The sequence below is a fragment of the Phocoena phocoena genome, chromosome 1, assembly GCF_963924675.1.
Source record: "Phocoena phocoena chromosome 1, mPhoPho1.1, whole genome shotgun sequence".
Taxonomy (NCBI): Eukaryota; Metazoa; Chordata; class Mammalia; order Artiodactyla; family Phocoenidae; genus Phocoena; species Phocoena phocoena.
The window spans coordinates 151,541,765-151,558,346 of NC_089219.1; the positions used below are offsets into that span (position 1 = coordinate 151,541,765).

The following is a 16,582-nucleotide window of genomic DNA, read 5'->3' on the forward strand; positions in this document are numbered from 1 at the left end:
ATGAATCCTCAAAAGAAGGTGGACCTCAAGCTCATCATCATCGGAGCCCTGGGGTAAGCCAAGTTCAGCTCGGGGTCTGGGGGTTGGGAAGAAGCCCCTACCCAAGAACAGTGAGACGTCCTGTATGTGTTCCCACCTTGCATGGGTCCCTTTCTGATTCAGAGTGGCACCAGGGAGGGCATTCCACCCCAGGGAAGGGAGCTGAGATGGGAGAAAGAGACTGGGAGTCAGGCTACCTGGTTTCTGACCCCAGCTCTGCACTTAACTCTGCAGTAACTAGGTGTGTGAATTGGGCAAAAGCCATTTAGCATCTCTCTGCCCTCCTACCTCCTGCCACATACGGGAAAGACCTGAACCTTTTGCTGTGAGGCACTCAGCTCTGCAAACTTCTCTGCTCACTTTGGTCCCTGCTTCTTGTGTCCATTCCCTAGTATTAGCAAGCTACTCAAACTGCAAATGTTAGAAATTCAAAATCTCAGAGAGAGACAGTGGTGAGAGGGTCATGGTAAGATGTTGAGAAAGGTATGGATGTGTGTGTGTGTGTGTGTATGTCCACATGTGTCTGGGTTTTTTCCTTAGTGTTGGAAAGACTTCCCTCCTCCACCGATTCGTGCACAAGACATTTTACGAGGACTATCAGACCACACTGGGAGCCAGCATCCTCTCCAAGATTATCATACTGGATGACACAACTTTGAAGCTACAGGTGAGCTGCCCTCTCATTCCCTCTTCAACGTACACACCTAAATATCACCCCACATTCCCTGGACGGCCACTCACATAGCAATGTGCACCAGGAGCTAGAAGAGTCTAGAGCATAGATCAGCAAACTTTAATTCATGGGCCAAATCTGGTCCGCCATCTGCTTTTGAAAAGAAAGTTTTATTGGAACACAGCCCTGCCCGTTTGTTTACTCACGGTCTCTTTGGCTGCTTTCACAGTACAACAGCAGAAGAGTAGTGGCAACAGACGGTGTATAGTCTGCAAAGCCTATGTTATTTACTATATGTCCCTTTACGGAAAAATTTACTGATCCCTGATCTAGAAGAAAGAGCACTAATCCAGAATTAAGAGGCCCCACCCTAAGGCTCAGGTTCCCTGGAAAACTTGCCAAGTGGACTTGGGCAAGTCACTCCCAAGGTCCAAATCTATCAGGTGGAAGAACAATGCCTGTCCTGATGTCCTAGGTGGAAAATGAGGACTCAGATGTGAAAGTACTCTTGGGATGTTAAATATTACTGCAGAGATTCTGTAGTGTACATGGGTGACAGGGTGTGTGATGCCCGTGTGTGAAAGGACCTCGTGCACCTGTGCCAGGACTATCTGCCCCCTACTCAGAAAAGGAAGCTTTGACATGATGTGACCTGGTTGGGCATACCTTCAGCCACTCATCACAGCCCCATGGAGCCTCTGTTCTTCCCCTCCAGATCTGGGACACAGGAGGACAGGAGCGATTCCGCTCCATGGTGTCTACCTTCTACAAAGGCTCTGATGGCTGCATCCTGGCTTTTGATGTCACTGACCTGGAGACCTTTGAAGCCCTGGAAACCTGGAGGGATGAAGTTCTGGCCAAAACCATTCCAATGGAGCAGTCCTACCCCATGGTGGTGCTGGGGAACAAGATCGATCTGGCAGACCGGCAGGTACCGCTGACTCATTCATTCATTCATTTACCAAACATGTGAGGACTGGCTATATGCCAGGCACTGAGTTAAGTCCCACACATACAGAGTTGAATCAGGCAGAGTCCTTACCTTAAGAATTTCACAGTCGAGTAATGGATGCAGATAATTTAAAGACACTTATGATACAATAAGATAAATCATAAGCAATCATAGAGATACACCTTGGATATTTGGGGACCATAGTGAAAGGGCATCTATCTACTTAAGCCCAGAGTATAGAAAGGGCTTCCTATAAGGAAGTGGGTTCCAGGCTGAAGAAACAGCAAGAACAAAGGTAAGAAATAGAATGATGTGAGCTGAGAACCGAAGGCAATTTTGTCTAGAGACAGGGAATGGAAGAATGAAGGCATCAGAAGTAGGCAGGTGGGATTTGAATTAACCTGTAGAACAGTATTTCTACCCAGGGTCAGATAGGGGGTCTGCAGTTATGAATTCTTGAAACTACAAATTTTCTGGGAAAGTAGTAATACAGTATTTATTTCTTATTAGCTTAAGCATATTCTGTATCATCTGGCCAGCCACTTGACGAATGATCGGCTTGCTCCATGGCTGCAGTGACCACACTTATGTAGGTGTTTACCACTGCAGTGGCATTGAGTAGAGCTCTGTTCGTCGTTGCCTACTAATGAGAAAAGAATAAAGGTAGATAATTTATAAAAGATGTTCTTGTGCCAAAAAAAGCCCAAAGGACACCAAAAAGAGCATCTGAACAAGTTGTCTTAGTGTTTCAAATAGAGAAAATAAATGGGGCTCATATCTGAAGTGTTCAAATGGAGAAAAGTGATAGGAGAACTGAGGCATCATTTGGAATGATGGATGGGTGGGGGATGAATGGATGGTGGTGCTTCCAACTAAACTATTACCACCATAGAGAAGAGCCTCTTGTTCAGAGAGAGAGATGAGTTTGGTTCTGACATGCTGAGTTGGAGGAGCTTGGAGAACAACTAATTGGAAATGACCAGTAGGCTTTAGAACACATAAGAATGAAACGTCAAAGGAGAAGTCTGTGCTGGAAATAGAAATCTAGAAGTCATCAATTCTATGGTAACTTCAGGTTGCAAATTTAGTGTCAATTCTCTAATTACGAATATCCGATCTCAAATAAGAATCAAAGTCCTAAGTTCATTCACAGCCAAGGGGTCTCTCTTCTTCCCACTGGGGCCAGCTGCAAGCGAGAGCACTGTGGTCTAGGAGGGGCATCTCATTGCCAACGTTATGTGTCCACACTTCCTCCCCTTCTCAGGATAATTCTGGTTTCAGACCCCATCAGGAATGAAGCAAAAAGAGGGATAAGAGGTCAGGAGAAGTGAAAAAACACTTATTTGACGGGTACTGTCTTAAGATAGTTTGTGCTCTCCGGACCCAACAGGTATTTCAAGCTGTCTCTTGGTGGATTACGCCTTTGGGTCCTAAGAAGTCTCCACTGGGAACATTTAACTGTACCTCCCCTGACAAGGGTCTTGCATATTCTTCCTCAGCTCCTAATGTAGGAGCTTAAGAGCCATCCTCCACTCCATGGGGGTCCCCTCCTCCTGCAGACACTCTTCCTGATGGGGTTTACAACAGCTCCAGGCTGGTTAGCTCTCTGTGGAGCCCGCCTCTCTTTCATAAGGCACACCCATGCATTCTGGCTCCATTGTAGGGCCAAGGGTAATTCGTTCTCAGTGCAGTCTGTCCTCTCTCTGCCCTGTTGCCTTTTGCCTTAAATCCCTCAGATGCAATCAGATACCAATCCACTGTAGCCACCAAACTCCAGGGGTCATATGTTAACCTTTCCAAGTGGCCTCCTTGAAGCCCTCTTCTGGCCAGAGGTGAGGCCTTACATGGTCTCCCTCTTGGGAGGGGTGTCCCCCCAACACAACTCTCCCCTCCACAGAAAAAATCCTTTTTAACCCTCCTTTTCAATCCTTTTATTCCATGCCGGGGGTGTTAGAGTCGTCTAGCAGATTCTTGGTCATGAACTTTTGGAAATGTGCACGGTCCCAGGGGTGGTCTGTCTCCCAACCAACTTGATACCTGGCATCAATCACACTGTAGTGTCTCTGCCAACACTTCCATTTCACATCTTGCTTCATATACCTGCAAGTCGTGGGGTGGACAGTCGAGGGAGTTCGAGACTGAGAGTCCGACAACCAGGAGGCTGTCAGAGGTTGAGGAACAGGGCAGAAGGAGGGAGGGGAAAGGAGACCAGACAATGGAGGCCCTGGGTCTGGCCCTGGGAAGGAGAGGCTGAGTGGAGAGAAGGTGAAGACGGCTACAGGGGAAGGAAGTGTGAGGCTCTCGTGAGCGTTGGGGGCTGCATGCAGAGGAAGCTTCACAAGATTGCAAGTGTTCAGTGAACCAGGGGGTACCTGGCAGGATGGGAGGCATAGGTGATGACTCAGAGGGGTAGAGGGGGCCCAATCCCAGCTGCAGGGGGATGAGCTTTGTTCTGCAGAGAGAGGAAGAATAGAAGTTTGAAAGAAGCAGCAAAGACCCAGGCAAGCCCATCCAGGTCTCTGGGGTCTGTACTGAGTAGGATGTGGAAATAACCCGCACTGGAGAGGGTGACAAGGGAAGGGCTTGAAGGGAGGCAGGAGGAACAGAGGTAAGGAAGTGCTCGCAGCCATGAAATGAGCACAGGGAAGTGGAGAGGAGGAACTGGAAGTGGGGAGAGCAGAGGGACTTCCATCCAGAGACCCAGGATCGTGGAGCTAGAGGTGAGGCTGGGAAGCGGCTGCCCTCAAACGGCACAGACCCAGCAGGGGACACCGCCAGTCGCTGAGAGGCACACCCTGGGCTTGGAGATCCAGGCTGGAGACGCTCCCCGCTTGCACAGGGTTGAGTGGATAAGTGCTGAGGGCCACCGGAAGGGGCACCTTCTCTGGGCTCAAATTCATGCTCAAATTCGTGTGTGTCCTTGGCCAGTTCCAGCTTCTTTGTGAAATAGAGACCAGACTCAGATTTCATGAGGTTGTTTGAGGATTATAGGCAATGATGCCTACAAAGCACGTGGCAGTCTTAATACATGGAACAGTCATGTTACCCTCCTTAATTTAATATCTCCAAGGTGTGGGCTGGGAAGATCGGGAAGCTCTTCCTACTTAACAAAACGAAAATGAATATTTAAAACATATATGCTAGATGTGGGATGATGAAAAAGCTGTGGAAATGAGCAGTGGTGATGGTTACACAAAGATGTGAACGTACTAATGCCACTGAACTGTACACTTGAATATAGTTGAAATGGTAAATTTTATGTTTATGTATATTTTACCACAATCAATCAATCAATACCTCACCGGGATAATTTTAAAGAAATTACTGACTTAGATTTTTCTTAAAACCCCTACACCTTCTACACAAGGTAAAAGTGAAAAAAAATAGTTTATTGGAAGGAACAGTTCTGCTAGCACCTGTGCTACAAGGAATTTATTCACTAGGCTGTGAATTTTTTGCTCTACACTCAGGCAGTTTCTAACTTACTGCTGATTCATAACATTGCGATTATGTTTTCTTTGTTATTTTTGATCGGTTTAAGATGTATCGGTACACTAATCTTAACACACACAATTGATCATTTTAAATGCATAGGAAGTATGGGGACATATGTATACGGAGAGCTGATTCACTTTGTTATAAAGCAGAAACTAACACACCATTGTAAAGCATTATCCTCCAATAAAGAGGTTAAAAAAATAATAATAATAAATAGGGGCTTCCCTGGTGACGCAGTGTTTGAGAGTCTGTCTGCCGATGCAGGGGACACGGGTTCGCGTCCCGGTCCGGGAAGATCCCACATGCCGCGGAGCGGCTGGGCCCGTGAGCCATGGCCTCTGAGCTTGCGCGTCTGGAGCCTGTGCTCCGCAATGGGAGAGGCCACAACAGTGAGAGGCCCGCGTACCGCAAAAATAAATAAATAAATAAATGCATATTAGGGAATTCCCTGGCGGTCCAGTTGTTGGTACTCCGCGCTTCCACTGCAGGGGGCACAGATTCAATCCCTGACTGGGGAACTAAGATCTCACATGCTATGTGGTGTGGCCAAAGGCAAACAAAGTAATTAATTAAATGCATATGAGATGGAAAAGCATCATAAATAAAAGTCTGCAAAGTGGACTAATTTTGTCAAACATCTGACTTTTAATGAACAAGCCAAATTGTAACAGGGAAAGTAAAATGTTAATAGTATATTGTCGGGACTTCCCTTGTGGCACAGTGGTTAAGAATCCACCTGCCAATGCAGGAGACACAGGTTCAAGCCCTGGTCCGGGAAGATCCCACATGCCATGGAGCAACTAAGCCCATGCACTGCAACTACTGAGCCTGCGTGCTAGAGCCCGCGAGCCACAACTACTGAGCCCACGTGCCACAACTACTGAAGCCCTCATGCCTAGAGCCCGTGCTCCACAACAAGAGAAGCAACCACAATGAGAAGCCCACGCACTGCAACGAAGGGTAGCCCCTGCTCGCCTCAACTAGAGAAAGCCCACGCACAGCAACAAAGACCCAAAACAGCCAAAAATAAAAATAAATAATTTTTTAAAAGTAGTATAGGGCTTCCCTGGTGGTGCAGTGGTTGAGTCCGCCTGCCGATGCAGGGGACACGGGTTCGTGCCCCGGTCTGGGAAGATCCCACATGCCACGGAGCGGCTAGGCCCGTGAGCCATGGCCGCTGGGCCTGCGCGTTCGGAGCCTGTGCTCCACAATGGGAGAGGCCATAACAGTGAGAGGCCGGCGTACCGAAAAAAAAAAAAAAAAAAAAGTAGTCTATTGTCAGCCAAAACAAAATCAATGGAAGTTACACTTTCAAGATTTTCATACTTCCCATGTCCCCACGGCTGACACCCTGAGTTTATTTCCACAGTCAGAGCCTAAATTATAAATAGCTGTTATTTTATAAATAAAAGAAGACAAGATGATTTTAAAAATCATGAAGCTGTAACTAGAATTGGAAGGGAAAAGTGCTGTGTGGGTCATTTTCTTCCCAGGGCGACATTCTGAGGTTGAGTGGGAGAGGTGAGGGGATATAAAAGGAATGTTCATTTGCAACACAACCTCAACTGATATTCTAGAGTGTGTATTTAATCACTCCATAAAAACCAGACAGAGAATGATCGGGGAGGAGTGAGAGAAAACGTCCGTCATAACCGGACTCTGGGCAGGCCCAGTCACTGTCAGTGGTAGAGAAGGGACAGAGAGATCATCGGGCTGTAGGTGTGGGCTTGTCTTCCTAGCTTTGTCTCTGGGTGACCTTGGGCACCAGTCTGGGCTTCAGCTTCTCATGCCATAGCATATGAAAAATCTCCCTGCCTCTTGGAGAAGCAGAGACACTTAACTTCACTGCAATTTACTTCCATTTTTACTGCAACTCCTGAGCACCAACAACGTGCCCAGAAAAATGCTCATTAGCTGGTGGCGGTAGGATATAAAGAAGGGGAAGCAATAAGAAGGGTAAGTCCAGTCCTTGCCCTAACGTCTTTTTTTTTAACTTCTTTTTCTTTTCTTTCTTTCTTTCTTTTTTTAAATTTATTTTTGGCTGCATTGGGTCTTCATTGCTGGGTGTGGGTTTCTCTAGTTGTGGCGAGCGGGGGATACTCTTCGTTGCGGTGCGCGGGCTTCTCATTGCCATGTCTTCTCTTGTTGCGGAGCACGGGCTCTAGGCACACTGGCTTCAGTAGTTGTGGCGCACAGGCTTAGTTGCTCCGCAGCACGTGGGGCACGGGGCTCGAACCCGTGTCCCCTGCATTGGCAGGTGGATTCTTAACCACTGGGCCACCAGGGAAGCCCACCCTAAGGTCTTTTAAAGAACTTCAAAAGATGCAAAACCTTTGGGATTCCAAAGATGCCATCAAGGTATTATTATAACATGTTAATTTCTAATGATTATTTATTTGTGTGTTACTAGAAGGACAATAATGATCAGCAGCTTGGCCAGCCTGGATTCTTCATCCACATCGTTCAGGATCTTCCCCGATCTGTTAGGCTTCTTGGTCGTGCACCAGATCAAGGACATCTATGCTCCACAGAACAGAACAGTTGTGGCCAGTTCGGGAGCCCCTCGCCCCAAAAGGCAGGAGGACCTTAGAGATCAGAGGCCAAGACCAGGGCCTGGACCCTCCCCCTGCTCTGCTCAAGTGCAGCAGCTCCAGGGAGACTGAGCGCGGGGGGCCAGAGGTGTCATCCGGGCTCCCCAGAGGGCAGGCTGCTTGGCTACCCCAGTTTCTACCCTGCAGTCTTAGGAAGCGAGCCTCACAATACCAGAGCAATGCCACTGGACAACAGAGGCTTTGTGAAAGAGAGCCGTGAGCCCCTGGGGCCTGCTTGCCACTCCTGAGGCCAGGACAGCAAGGGCCAAAGAGACAGGGGACAGTGATGGTTCCTTGAATCCCAGTAAGCTAGACTTTCCAGAACCTGCAGGAGACAATGTGACACGGAACAGTCTCAGATCTCCCCCTGGCTGCCCTGGGTTCAAGGAAAGGGGCGGAAAGATTCTTTCTCCATGAGAAAAACCTTGGCTCCCTTAAAGTGAAATAATGGTTAGAAAGTATCAGGCACAGCAAATATCAATATATGGTCATTCCCTCTTCCCCAGAATAATTGATTAGACTAAACTCAGTTGAACCGATTGTCTTTGGAAGTAACCCACAGGGCTGCCAGAGCATTCTCCAATGTAACATCCTCAAACTGTGATGGGCGTTTGCATTTGGGTAGAGCCGTATTCATTCAACCTGTACTGAGTGGTTCATGGTGCCAGGCCGAGAGCTAAAAGTCCTGACCCTGAGTTCAAGAAACCTGCAGTCCGGTGGGAGAGACAGACCAGCCGCACAATTCTTGTGCAGTGCCCTGAAGAGGGCACTGCAGATGCCGTGGGAGTACTGAGCCGTGGCTGGATCCAAGTTCTGCCTTCCTAAGCTGTGTGACCTGAGGCAAGCTGCTGAACCTCTCTGAGGCTCAGTGTTCTTATCTATAAAGTGAAGCTAAAAAGACCCGTTTCACAAGGTTGTTAGAGGATTAAGTGAGTTAATATGATCAGATGTCTAACCTAGTATCTGGCCCAGAGTGGCAGCTTATCAACTGTTCCAAAGACTCTACCCTGGGGAAGAAGGGTTAACAGGGACCTGAGTCTCTGCCCAGCAGCATGGGCCTGGTCAGCCAGCTCAGGAGAAGGAAGTCCTCCCTCCCTGGCTAGTGTCTGTTATGTCCACCTCCCTTTGAAGGGACTGAGGAAGGAGTCAATGGCAGGAAGAAGCTCCTAGTGTAGGCCTTAAGAAGATGGCATAGTGCAGAGGGCTCTAATTCTTCCAAGCCTGTATTCAAACCCTGCTCAGCCCCACACACTCCAGTCCTCGGACTCCTCATGTGTAAAATGGAGCTAACAATAGCTACTTCATTGGTTTATGTTAAAAAATAACACGTGGGGCTTCCCTGGTGGCGCAGTGGTTAAGAATCTGCCTGCCAATGCAGGGGACACGGGTTCGAGCCCTGGTCCAGGAAGATCCCACATGCCGCGGAGCAACTAAGCCCATGAGCCCGCGAGCCACAACTACTGAAGCCCATGTGCCTAGAGCCCGCCCTCCACAACGAGAGAAGCCACCGCAGTGAGAAGCCCGCACACCGCAACGAAGAGTAGCCCCCATTCGCTGCAACTAGAGAGAAGCCTGCGCGCAGCAATGAAGACCCAACGCAGCCAAAAATAAATTAACTAATTAATTTTAAAAATAATAATAACACCTGTAAACTTACAGACACGTGGAAGGTTCTCAATAAATGAGAGTGGTGGTAGGGAAGGTGGGGCTGTGATGATGGTGATAATCGTGGTGGGGATGGTGGAGATGGGGACACAGGAACAGTGATCATTTCTTCCCCTCGTGCAGGTGCCACAGGAGGTAGCCCAAGACTGGTGTAAAGAGAAGGGTATTCCCTATTTTGAAGTCAGTGCCAAGAATGACATCAATGTGGTACAAGCCTTCGAGATGCTGGCCAGTCGGGCTCTGTCAAGGGTGAGTGGCACCTGCCAGCTGCCCCCTAGGATGGGGCAACTCAGGAGCGTCCGGAAAAGTATATATTGGGAGGGACGAGGGTGGGACAGGATTGCTCATCATCTTCATTAATCAGTTGTTGAATGGGCTCAACATTCCAATTCTGGAACCACAGAATACCAGAGGCATAAAGCTTCCTTAGAATCCATCATCGGTGGTCCCTCAATCCGGCTGATTATCATTTGTGGAGTTTCTAAAAAATACAGTTCGATACCTCACCCCTGGAGACTCTAATTTAGTAAGAGTTTGAGAAGTAATGCTCTAGTTCAGTCCTCACTGACGGGAGAGAAGCCCCAAGGTGCCAAGTATTGGTCCAAGTGGAATAATGAAGCCTGCGGGAGTTGCTGACATCCTCCAATCAAAATGATGGATAGATGTAGACCACTTGGTGTAGTCTCTCAACAAGCACGTGTTGAGTATGTCACGTGTGTCAGGTCCCGTCCAGGGCTCCGAGGTCCCTTGCTCTCATAAGGGAGACAGATCGGTACAGGAGTGGCAGCAGTGCAGGCACTGCATGGTGGGCAAGGACTGGTGATGGGGCCCCAGAGGAGGGACACACAGCCCACACTGCAGGGGAGAGAAGGGGGAGAGAGAAGAGGAAGATCAGAGGTCACCTGGCAGTATTAGCAGGGTTTTAATGCCATTCTGATATAGAGTTCAGAAACTCTGAAGAGGGTCCGTGAGAGATTTGCACAGGGAGGGGCTCAGCATGTTTCATTATTCTGCCATATGCAATCGAGGTGGGCTTCTTAGAAATGGGGAGATCATCACGGCAGTGATTCTGAACTGAGGAAAGGAGCGAATGAGGATGGGCAGTCGGAGGGCTCCCCTCTGTGGAAGGGCCTGCTGTCACTGGTCTGCCTGGCCCTGCCCTGTGGGTTGTCCACAACGGGGAGGGACAGCAGCCACCCGTAGCAGCTGCCCAGGGAGAGGGCTCGAGCTTGCCACCCTTACACCCCGTTGCCTTCATCTCAGAGTTTGCCCCCGTGTGCTATTATTCATGCTTCCCCTCCTGGCCCCCAGCCCTCACTGTGTCACGTTAAAAGGAAGAAGAGGGGTGTCTGTCTCTAGCACATGGTCAAGAGGCGCTGCTCTATCGCACAGTCAGTGATGCAAATGTGCCTGCTTACGCCGTTCCCTGGAAGGTGAGGGATGCCGTTTGACCTCATAGGGTGATACGTGATCGCTGATCCTCCACAAGCACAGTGCAATGATTGCCAACTGCTTAGTCACAGGGAAGCTCCCTCAGCCCACAGCCAGTGTCTGTGTGCAGTTAGCATCTGTCCTTTCTGGAGAAGGAGTGTCCTTCATTCTTGAAACTATGTCCTTCCTGCTGTGTCACTTTTATGACACAGTGATGTGAGTGGATGGTAGTTTGTCTGCTTGTTTTTCTTTTCCATTGTCCTTACTTGGCAAAACAATGGATTGGCGACCCCATGTCAGTCCCTCACAATGATGGGGGAAATTTACCGATGAGAAGTTTGGCGGTCACGGGTGTGATACCCGCAGTCAGACTGACCTGGGTTTGACCCCGCCCTCATGCTTTCAAGTGGACCCCTGGGCAAGACATATGACTTCTCTGAGCCTCGATTTCCTCATAAGATGGAAATAATTCCATCCCATAAACGTTCTTGAGTTGCCAGGCTAGGGCTGGAGATGTGGACCTCAGTGGCCCCACGGTCAGGTAAAGGAGTAAGGCATCCAAAACCGGAGGTCATGCAGAGAGAACAGTCTTGCGGTTGCCAAGGGGGAGGGGGGAGGGGAGGGAAGGATTGGGAGTTTGGGATTAGCAGATGCAAACTCGTATATATAGAATGGAGAAACACCAAGGTCCTATTGTATGGCACAGGGAACTATATTCAATATCCTGTAATAGGCCATAATGGAAAAGACAAAAAATATAGATTTACAAAAGAAAAAAGAAAACAGATAGACTGCCATGGAGTGAGGTAAGTGCCATGGGCTGGGGCGGGGAGGTGACACGGCCAAGGCATCAAGGTGACTCAGAGGTGCTGGTGGCAAGGGCGGGCAAGGATGCCTGCCCAGAGAGGTGACATGCGAGTTGGAGGTTGAAAGGTCATATGCAGTTTGCGTGGGGGACATGGTAGGCCGTTGAAAGCACAAGCAAGAGCCGCAGAAGGGCGGAGAGAAGGGTGTGGCAGAGGCCCAGGCGTGAGTCCACAGGGCTCACGTGAGGGACCACTGTGGGCTCCGTCTGTAAGAGGAAGAACCGTGGCATGGAGGGAAGTGGGGCCGCTGGGCCGAGGTGAGCGATGGGGCTCTCAAGGCCAACAGCACCAGACAATGAAGGCCTGGTGAGCCCCAACCAGACCTTGGACTTCATACTGTAGGCCCATGACCTCTAGACCCGCTACCACACTCCCAGGGCACACAGGGGCCCAGTATGGACCTGGAGGCCAGCAGGGCGCATCTTCCAGCAATGTCTCTATTATTCAGAAATCTGGAAGGGAAACATTTCACCCTAAAATAAACATAACTACTGGAGCACTGAATGTAAAAACTCACATGGATTTTTAAGGTGAAACTGGAGTTTCCAAATCTATACTTTAAAATCAAACAGGAGTTTTCAAGGACATTTCCTACAAGTACCTCTCCCCTCCTTCCTAGGGAGGTCATGTGCTCATTCACCCCAGCCCAGAGTATTTGGAGAGGAAGACGTGAGACGTGCTGCTAGAATAAGGAGGGAGCCGCAGCCTGGGGTGGGAAGAGTTGGGCTCTTAAGCCGGGTGGGTCTGGCTTATTTCCTGGCTCTACCTCTTACTCACTGTGTCCCTGACAAGTCATACAGCCTCCCCTAAGCCATCACTTCCTTCCCTTTAAAGTACAAGTGATAGTATCTTCCTCATGGGGTAGTTACCAGGGCTAAATAAAATAATCTGGGAGCACAGAGAAGGCATTAAATAAAAGGTAACTATGTTTAAATGAAAGCCATGGCTAAGGGCTTTCAGCAGGGAAGTTTCATGCTTCAGGGAGGATGCGCTTGATGGGTGATTCAGAAAGGTCCAGGCAAGAGAGGATGAAGACGGCAAGGACGGGGTAGATTAAAGAGACTTTGGAGGGAGCACCATCAGGGGTTGATGATGATCAAATGTAGGAGAGAAGGAATCAGGAGCTGTTGAGGTTGATACCGAGGTTTCTAGCTTGGCAAATGGAGGGATGATTGATTAGTGATGCTATAGACCAAGATAGAAAAGAGAGGGGAAAGCAGAAGTGTCACAAGAGGAGGAGGCAATGGAGCACATGGCATTTGGGGTTCCTTGAGGTTCCTTGGAATGTCTGAGTTCTGCAGTGAACTCTGGATGGAAAGAGCAGCTTACAGGTAGAGCGCCAGAAGAGGTACTCGGTTTACATTTTGAAAGGAGAGAAGGTAGCTAGTTACTTTAGTTTCCCAATCTGGCCACTTTCAGGATTAGGGTATTTAGTTATTCCAAAATATGACTAAGAATGCCCTCATAATCAAAGAAGGGACACCCACCTGCTTTGGGGGATTTGGGATGAAGGGATTTTGCTCTTTCCAATTTGGCAATACCATCCCTGCTGGGGCCCAGCGTGAGCTGCAGCACGGAGGCCGGTTCCTTTCGGATTAATTAGAGAAAGACAAACTTGCCACATCCGGGAGGGAAGCAGGCTGACAGGCAGGTCAGCTTAGTGAAATTATAGGACTTTTATGAGGTCCTCAGGATGTAGGATCTAAAGTCAGGGCTATGAGGTGACCAGGCTTGGAGGGGCAGACTCCCACAGTCACATCCCCACTGAAATGATGCATTAGGATACTATGGTGTTACTTTACAGTTAGACATGCACATACTTGCTAAGATGACTGGGGTCTGGAGAAGAGAATTACACAGGAAATCTAATAATGGACTGCCAGTGACTTGGAAGGTTTGCAGGAAACCTGAGGAGGGAGATGATGCCATTATCGAGTGAGATGATGTCGTAAATGGGAAGAGCTCGGGGCTGACTTGGACCTGGGGAGGATGTGACTCTTATTGGGTGAAGAGAGCTGGCATGAAGACCTCAGGCTTAGACTCTCCCTCCCAAAGGCTGGCATCGAGGGCAAGGCACAGGTTCTGTTCATGATCCCAGCTGGGCCTTCTGTGGACGTGAGGGTGAGGCATACTCAGGGGTGATGAATCAACAGGCCCTGCCCGCTGGGTCCAAAAGACCCAGCTAGGAAAGTTCCTGATCCCAGGCAAGGTCTCTTTGATGTTTATGGTGAGGGGGGACCAGGAAAGCACAAAAAATAAGAGAATCTTTTCAAAAGCCTGTCTTTCTGGGAGAAGTGAATCAGTCAGCTTAAAAAGGGACTTAAACAGCAATGCTCTACTCCCCCTCGTCTCTCTCTGTGAGGCTCAGAGTGTCAGTGGAGTGAGTGGGCCCTGCCGATGGGGCCAGCTGGAGGACTGGATGGTGTCGCAGGCGGTGCAGCCCCGAGCCCGCACAGCAGACCTGGGCAGTGCTGGGGGAAGGAGCCTCAGGCACCTCAGGGGAGGACTCTGCTCTTTCAGGGCAAGGGGCTGGGGAAGGCCTGTGGTGCGCTGGGCCGGCTCTGCCAGCAGTGGGCTAGGATCCTCCCCAGCGGAGGGGAAGATGGAACTGGGGTGTGGAGACATCCCCAGAGGGACAGGCTTTCATTGGGAGACACTGCCCCCCACTCCCCAACACTAATCTTTCCTAATGAAAAAAAAAAAAAAATATATATATATATATATATATATATAAAACAAATAAAATTCTAATAGCTCCAAAGAATTTGCTGAGGGCTACTCAAAGCCCATCATCCCGGCTGACTAAAGGTAGCTGGTGCTCTGCTGGCCCGGACACCCTACCAGGGAGCGGGTGAGAAATGGGGGCTCTTCAAGAAGCAAAGGGCTTCCCTGGTCGCGCAGTGGTTGAGAGTCCGCCTGCCAATGCAGGGGACGCAGGTTCGTGCCCTGGTCCGGGAAGATCCCACGTGTCACGGAGTGGCTGGGCCCGTGAGCCATGACCGCTGAGCCTGCGCGTCCTTTGCCTGTGCTCCACAATGGGAGAGGTCACAACAGTGAGAGGCCCGCGTACAGCAAAAAAAAAAAGAAGAAAACAGTGGGAAGAAGGGCTGGGTCCCAGGCCCGGTGCCCTGAGCTCTGTGCTGTCAGGCTAACCTACTGCTTGCTGTCTGGCGGTGGCAGCGAGTGATGGGGCATCATGGGACCTTCTCATGTGTCTTGGGGGTTGACCATCATGAGGGTGCCGCAGGCAGGTCTGACACAGCCTCCTGGGGTCCAGAGTCACCAGCACTAAGGGTTTGGTTGACATTCACCAGCTGGGCACCATAGCCAGAGCCCAGGAGCCATGGAGGAGAAAAAAAATCAGTGAAGGCACAACCGCTCTTCTGGAAATTGTCCCCTCAGAGGGGCACTTGAGACAGACAGCCCCACAGGGGGCTCTGTCCAGCCCAGGTCCACACCAGCGTGTCCACTTACCCACTCACCCTCACACACACACCACCGGCTGCGGGGAGAACATGAATGCTGGGAGCTCGGAGACTGGGGGGAGGCTTGGCCAAGGAAAGAGATGTGATCCCTCGAAGAAGAGACCCTTCAGTGTGTAGAACCCATCTCCTTGAGGAAGGATGCCCTCACCCTTGAACCAAGCTGGGTGGGTCATAGGTGAGGAGTGGCCAGCTGGGTGGGGAGAGGCTTGTTAGACTGAGAAGGGGCTTTCTCTGGACCTCGTTGGGACAGGAGACTTTGGGAGGGTGGGCAAAGAAGCAAAAAGCCCCAGTAGAAACATTGAGTCTATTTTAGGGAGGGATCCCTGGACATGGGAAGTTCAGAGGATGGTGGGAGGTTGAGAGGTGGGCACGGTGAGAGAAGGTTGGGGTGTGGGGACGTTTGCAGGGAGAGGTTTCCTGCAGAAATGAGGAGTGGGCCGTCATCATCTCTGCCTGAGGGCAAACGTCACCTCAGTTGTCCCCTCTGGAGAATGGCAAGTTACGGGACCTGGTTGGAGGTCAGGAGACCTGGGCCTCTAACGCAGCCGCCCACCTGCTCTGGGCTCCTGGGAAGGAGCTGGAGGAGGAGGTGAGGAAGGAGGGGGCGGGGAAGACTTCCTCCCCCCCGGGGCCTCAGTTTCCCAGCTGCACAAGGTGGGGGAACAGAAAGCCCGACCACCATCGGCCATTAAGAAATAGAGGGCAGGGCTTCCCTGGTGGCGCAGTGGTTGAGAGTCCGCCTGCCGATGCAGGGGACACGGGTTCGTGCCCCGGTCCGGGAAGATCCCACATGCCGCGGAGCGGCTGGGCCCGTGAGCCATGGCCGCTGAGCCTGCGCGTCCGGAGCCTGTGCTCCACAACGGGAGAGGCCACAACAGTGAGAGGCCCGCGTACCGCAAAAAAAAAAAAAAAAAGAAATAGAGGGCAGGTGGAGCTCTGCCTGCCAGAATGCGAACGCTGACTACTCTTTTCCTTCTCCAGTATCGAAGCGTCTTGGAGAATTACCTCACAGACTCCATCAAGCTCTCACCAGAAGACCAGTCCAAGAGCAGCTGCTGCTGACCTTCCAGACTCCCGCTCTGCACACCCAGGGACAGAGCACGCGCAGGGCCTGGTCATCCTGGGCCCCCACCAGCCCCACTGCCCGCCCAAGCTCAGATGGCAATCCAGGCTCTGCGGCTAGAGCCCTGAATCCCTCACATCTGCACTGGACCCAGAACCAGAGGGCGGCCCTGCCTCAGGCTGAGTGTAGAGAGGCCGGGGCTGGGCCCTTGAGCCTGGATGAAACTCCGGATGTCACAGCCAGACCCCAGAAGAGTCACGATTCCCTCGCGGACTCCAGCTTTCTTGCCACGCGCCCTTCCCAGCCACACCCCTGCTCT

The 16,582-nt window shown here is 50.5% G+C and overlaps 1 protein-coding gene across 2 annotated transcripts; it reads left to right on the forward strand.

The window, feature by feature from the left end:
- Positions 1-16,262, forward strand: RAB7B (RAB7B, member RAS oncogene family). Of its 2 annotated transcripts, XM_065896752.1 has the most exons (5): positions 1-53; positions 580-706; positions 1,428-1,643; positions 9,542-9,667; positions 16,182-16,262. In XM_065896752.1, the coding sequence occupies exons 1-5, from the start codon at positions 1-3 to the stop codon at positions 16,260-16,262; spliced, it is 603 nt and encodes a 200-aa protein (XP_065752824.1). The 2 variants fall into 2 exon arrangements, with proteins under 2 accessions (XP_065752824.1, XP_065752833.1); XM_065896761.1 differs by lacking the exon at positions 9,542-9,667.
- Positions 16,263-16,582: the final 320 nt, after the last annotated feature.

Bases quoted from the DNA above. Each gene is read 5' to 3' on its own strand.
- RAB7B (XM_065896752.1), top strand. From the start codon at position 1: ATGAATCCTCAAAAGAAGGTGGACCTCAAGCTCATCATCATCGGAGCC. The intron at 54-579 runs GTAAGCCAAGTT...TTTTTTCCTTAG, and splicing joins ATCATCATCGGAGCCCTGGG to TGTTGGAAAGACTTCCCTCC. The intron at 1,644-9,541 runs GTACCGCTGACT...CCCCTCGTGCAG, and splicing joins TCGATCTGGCAGACCGGCAG to GTGCCACAGGAGGTAGCCCA.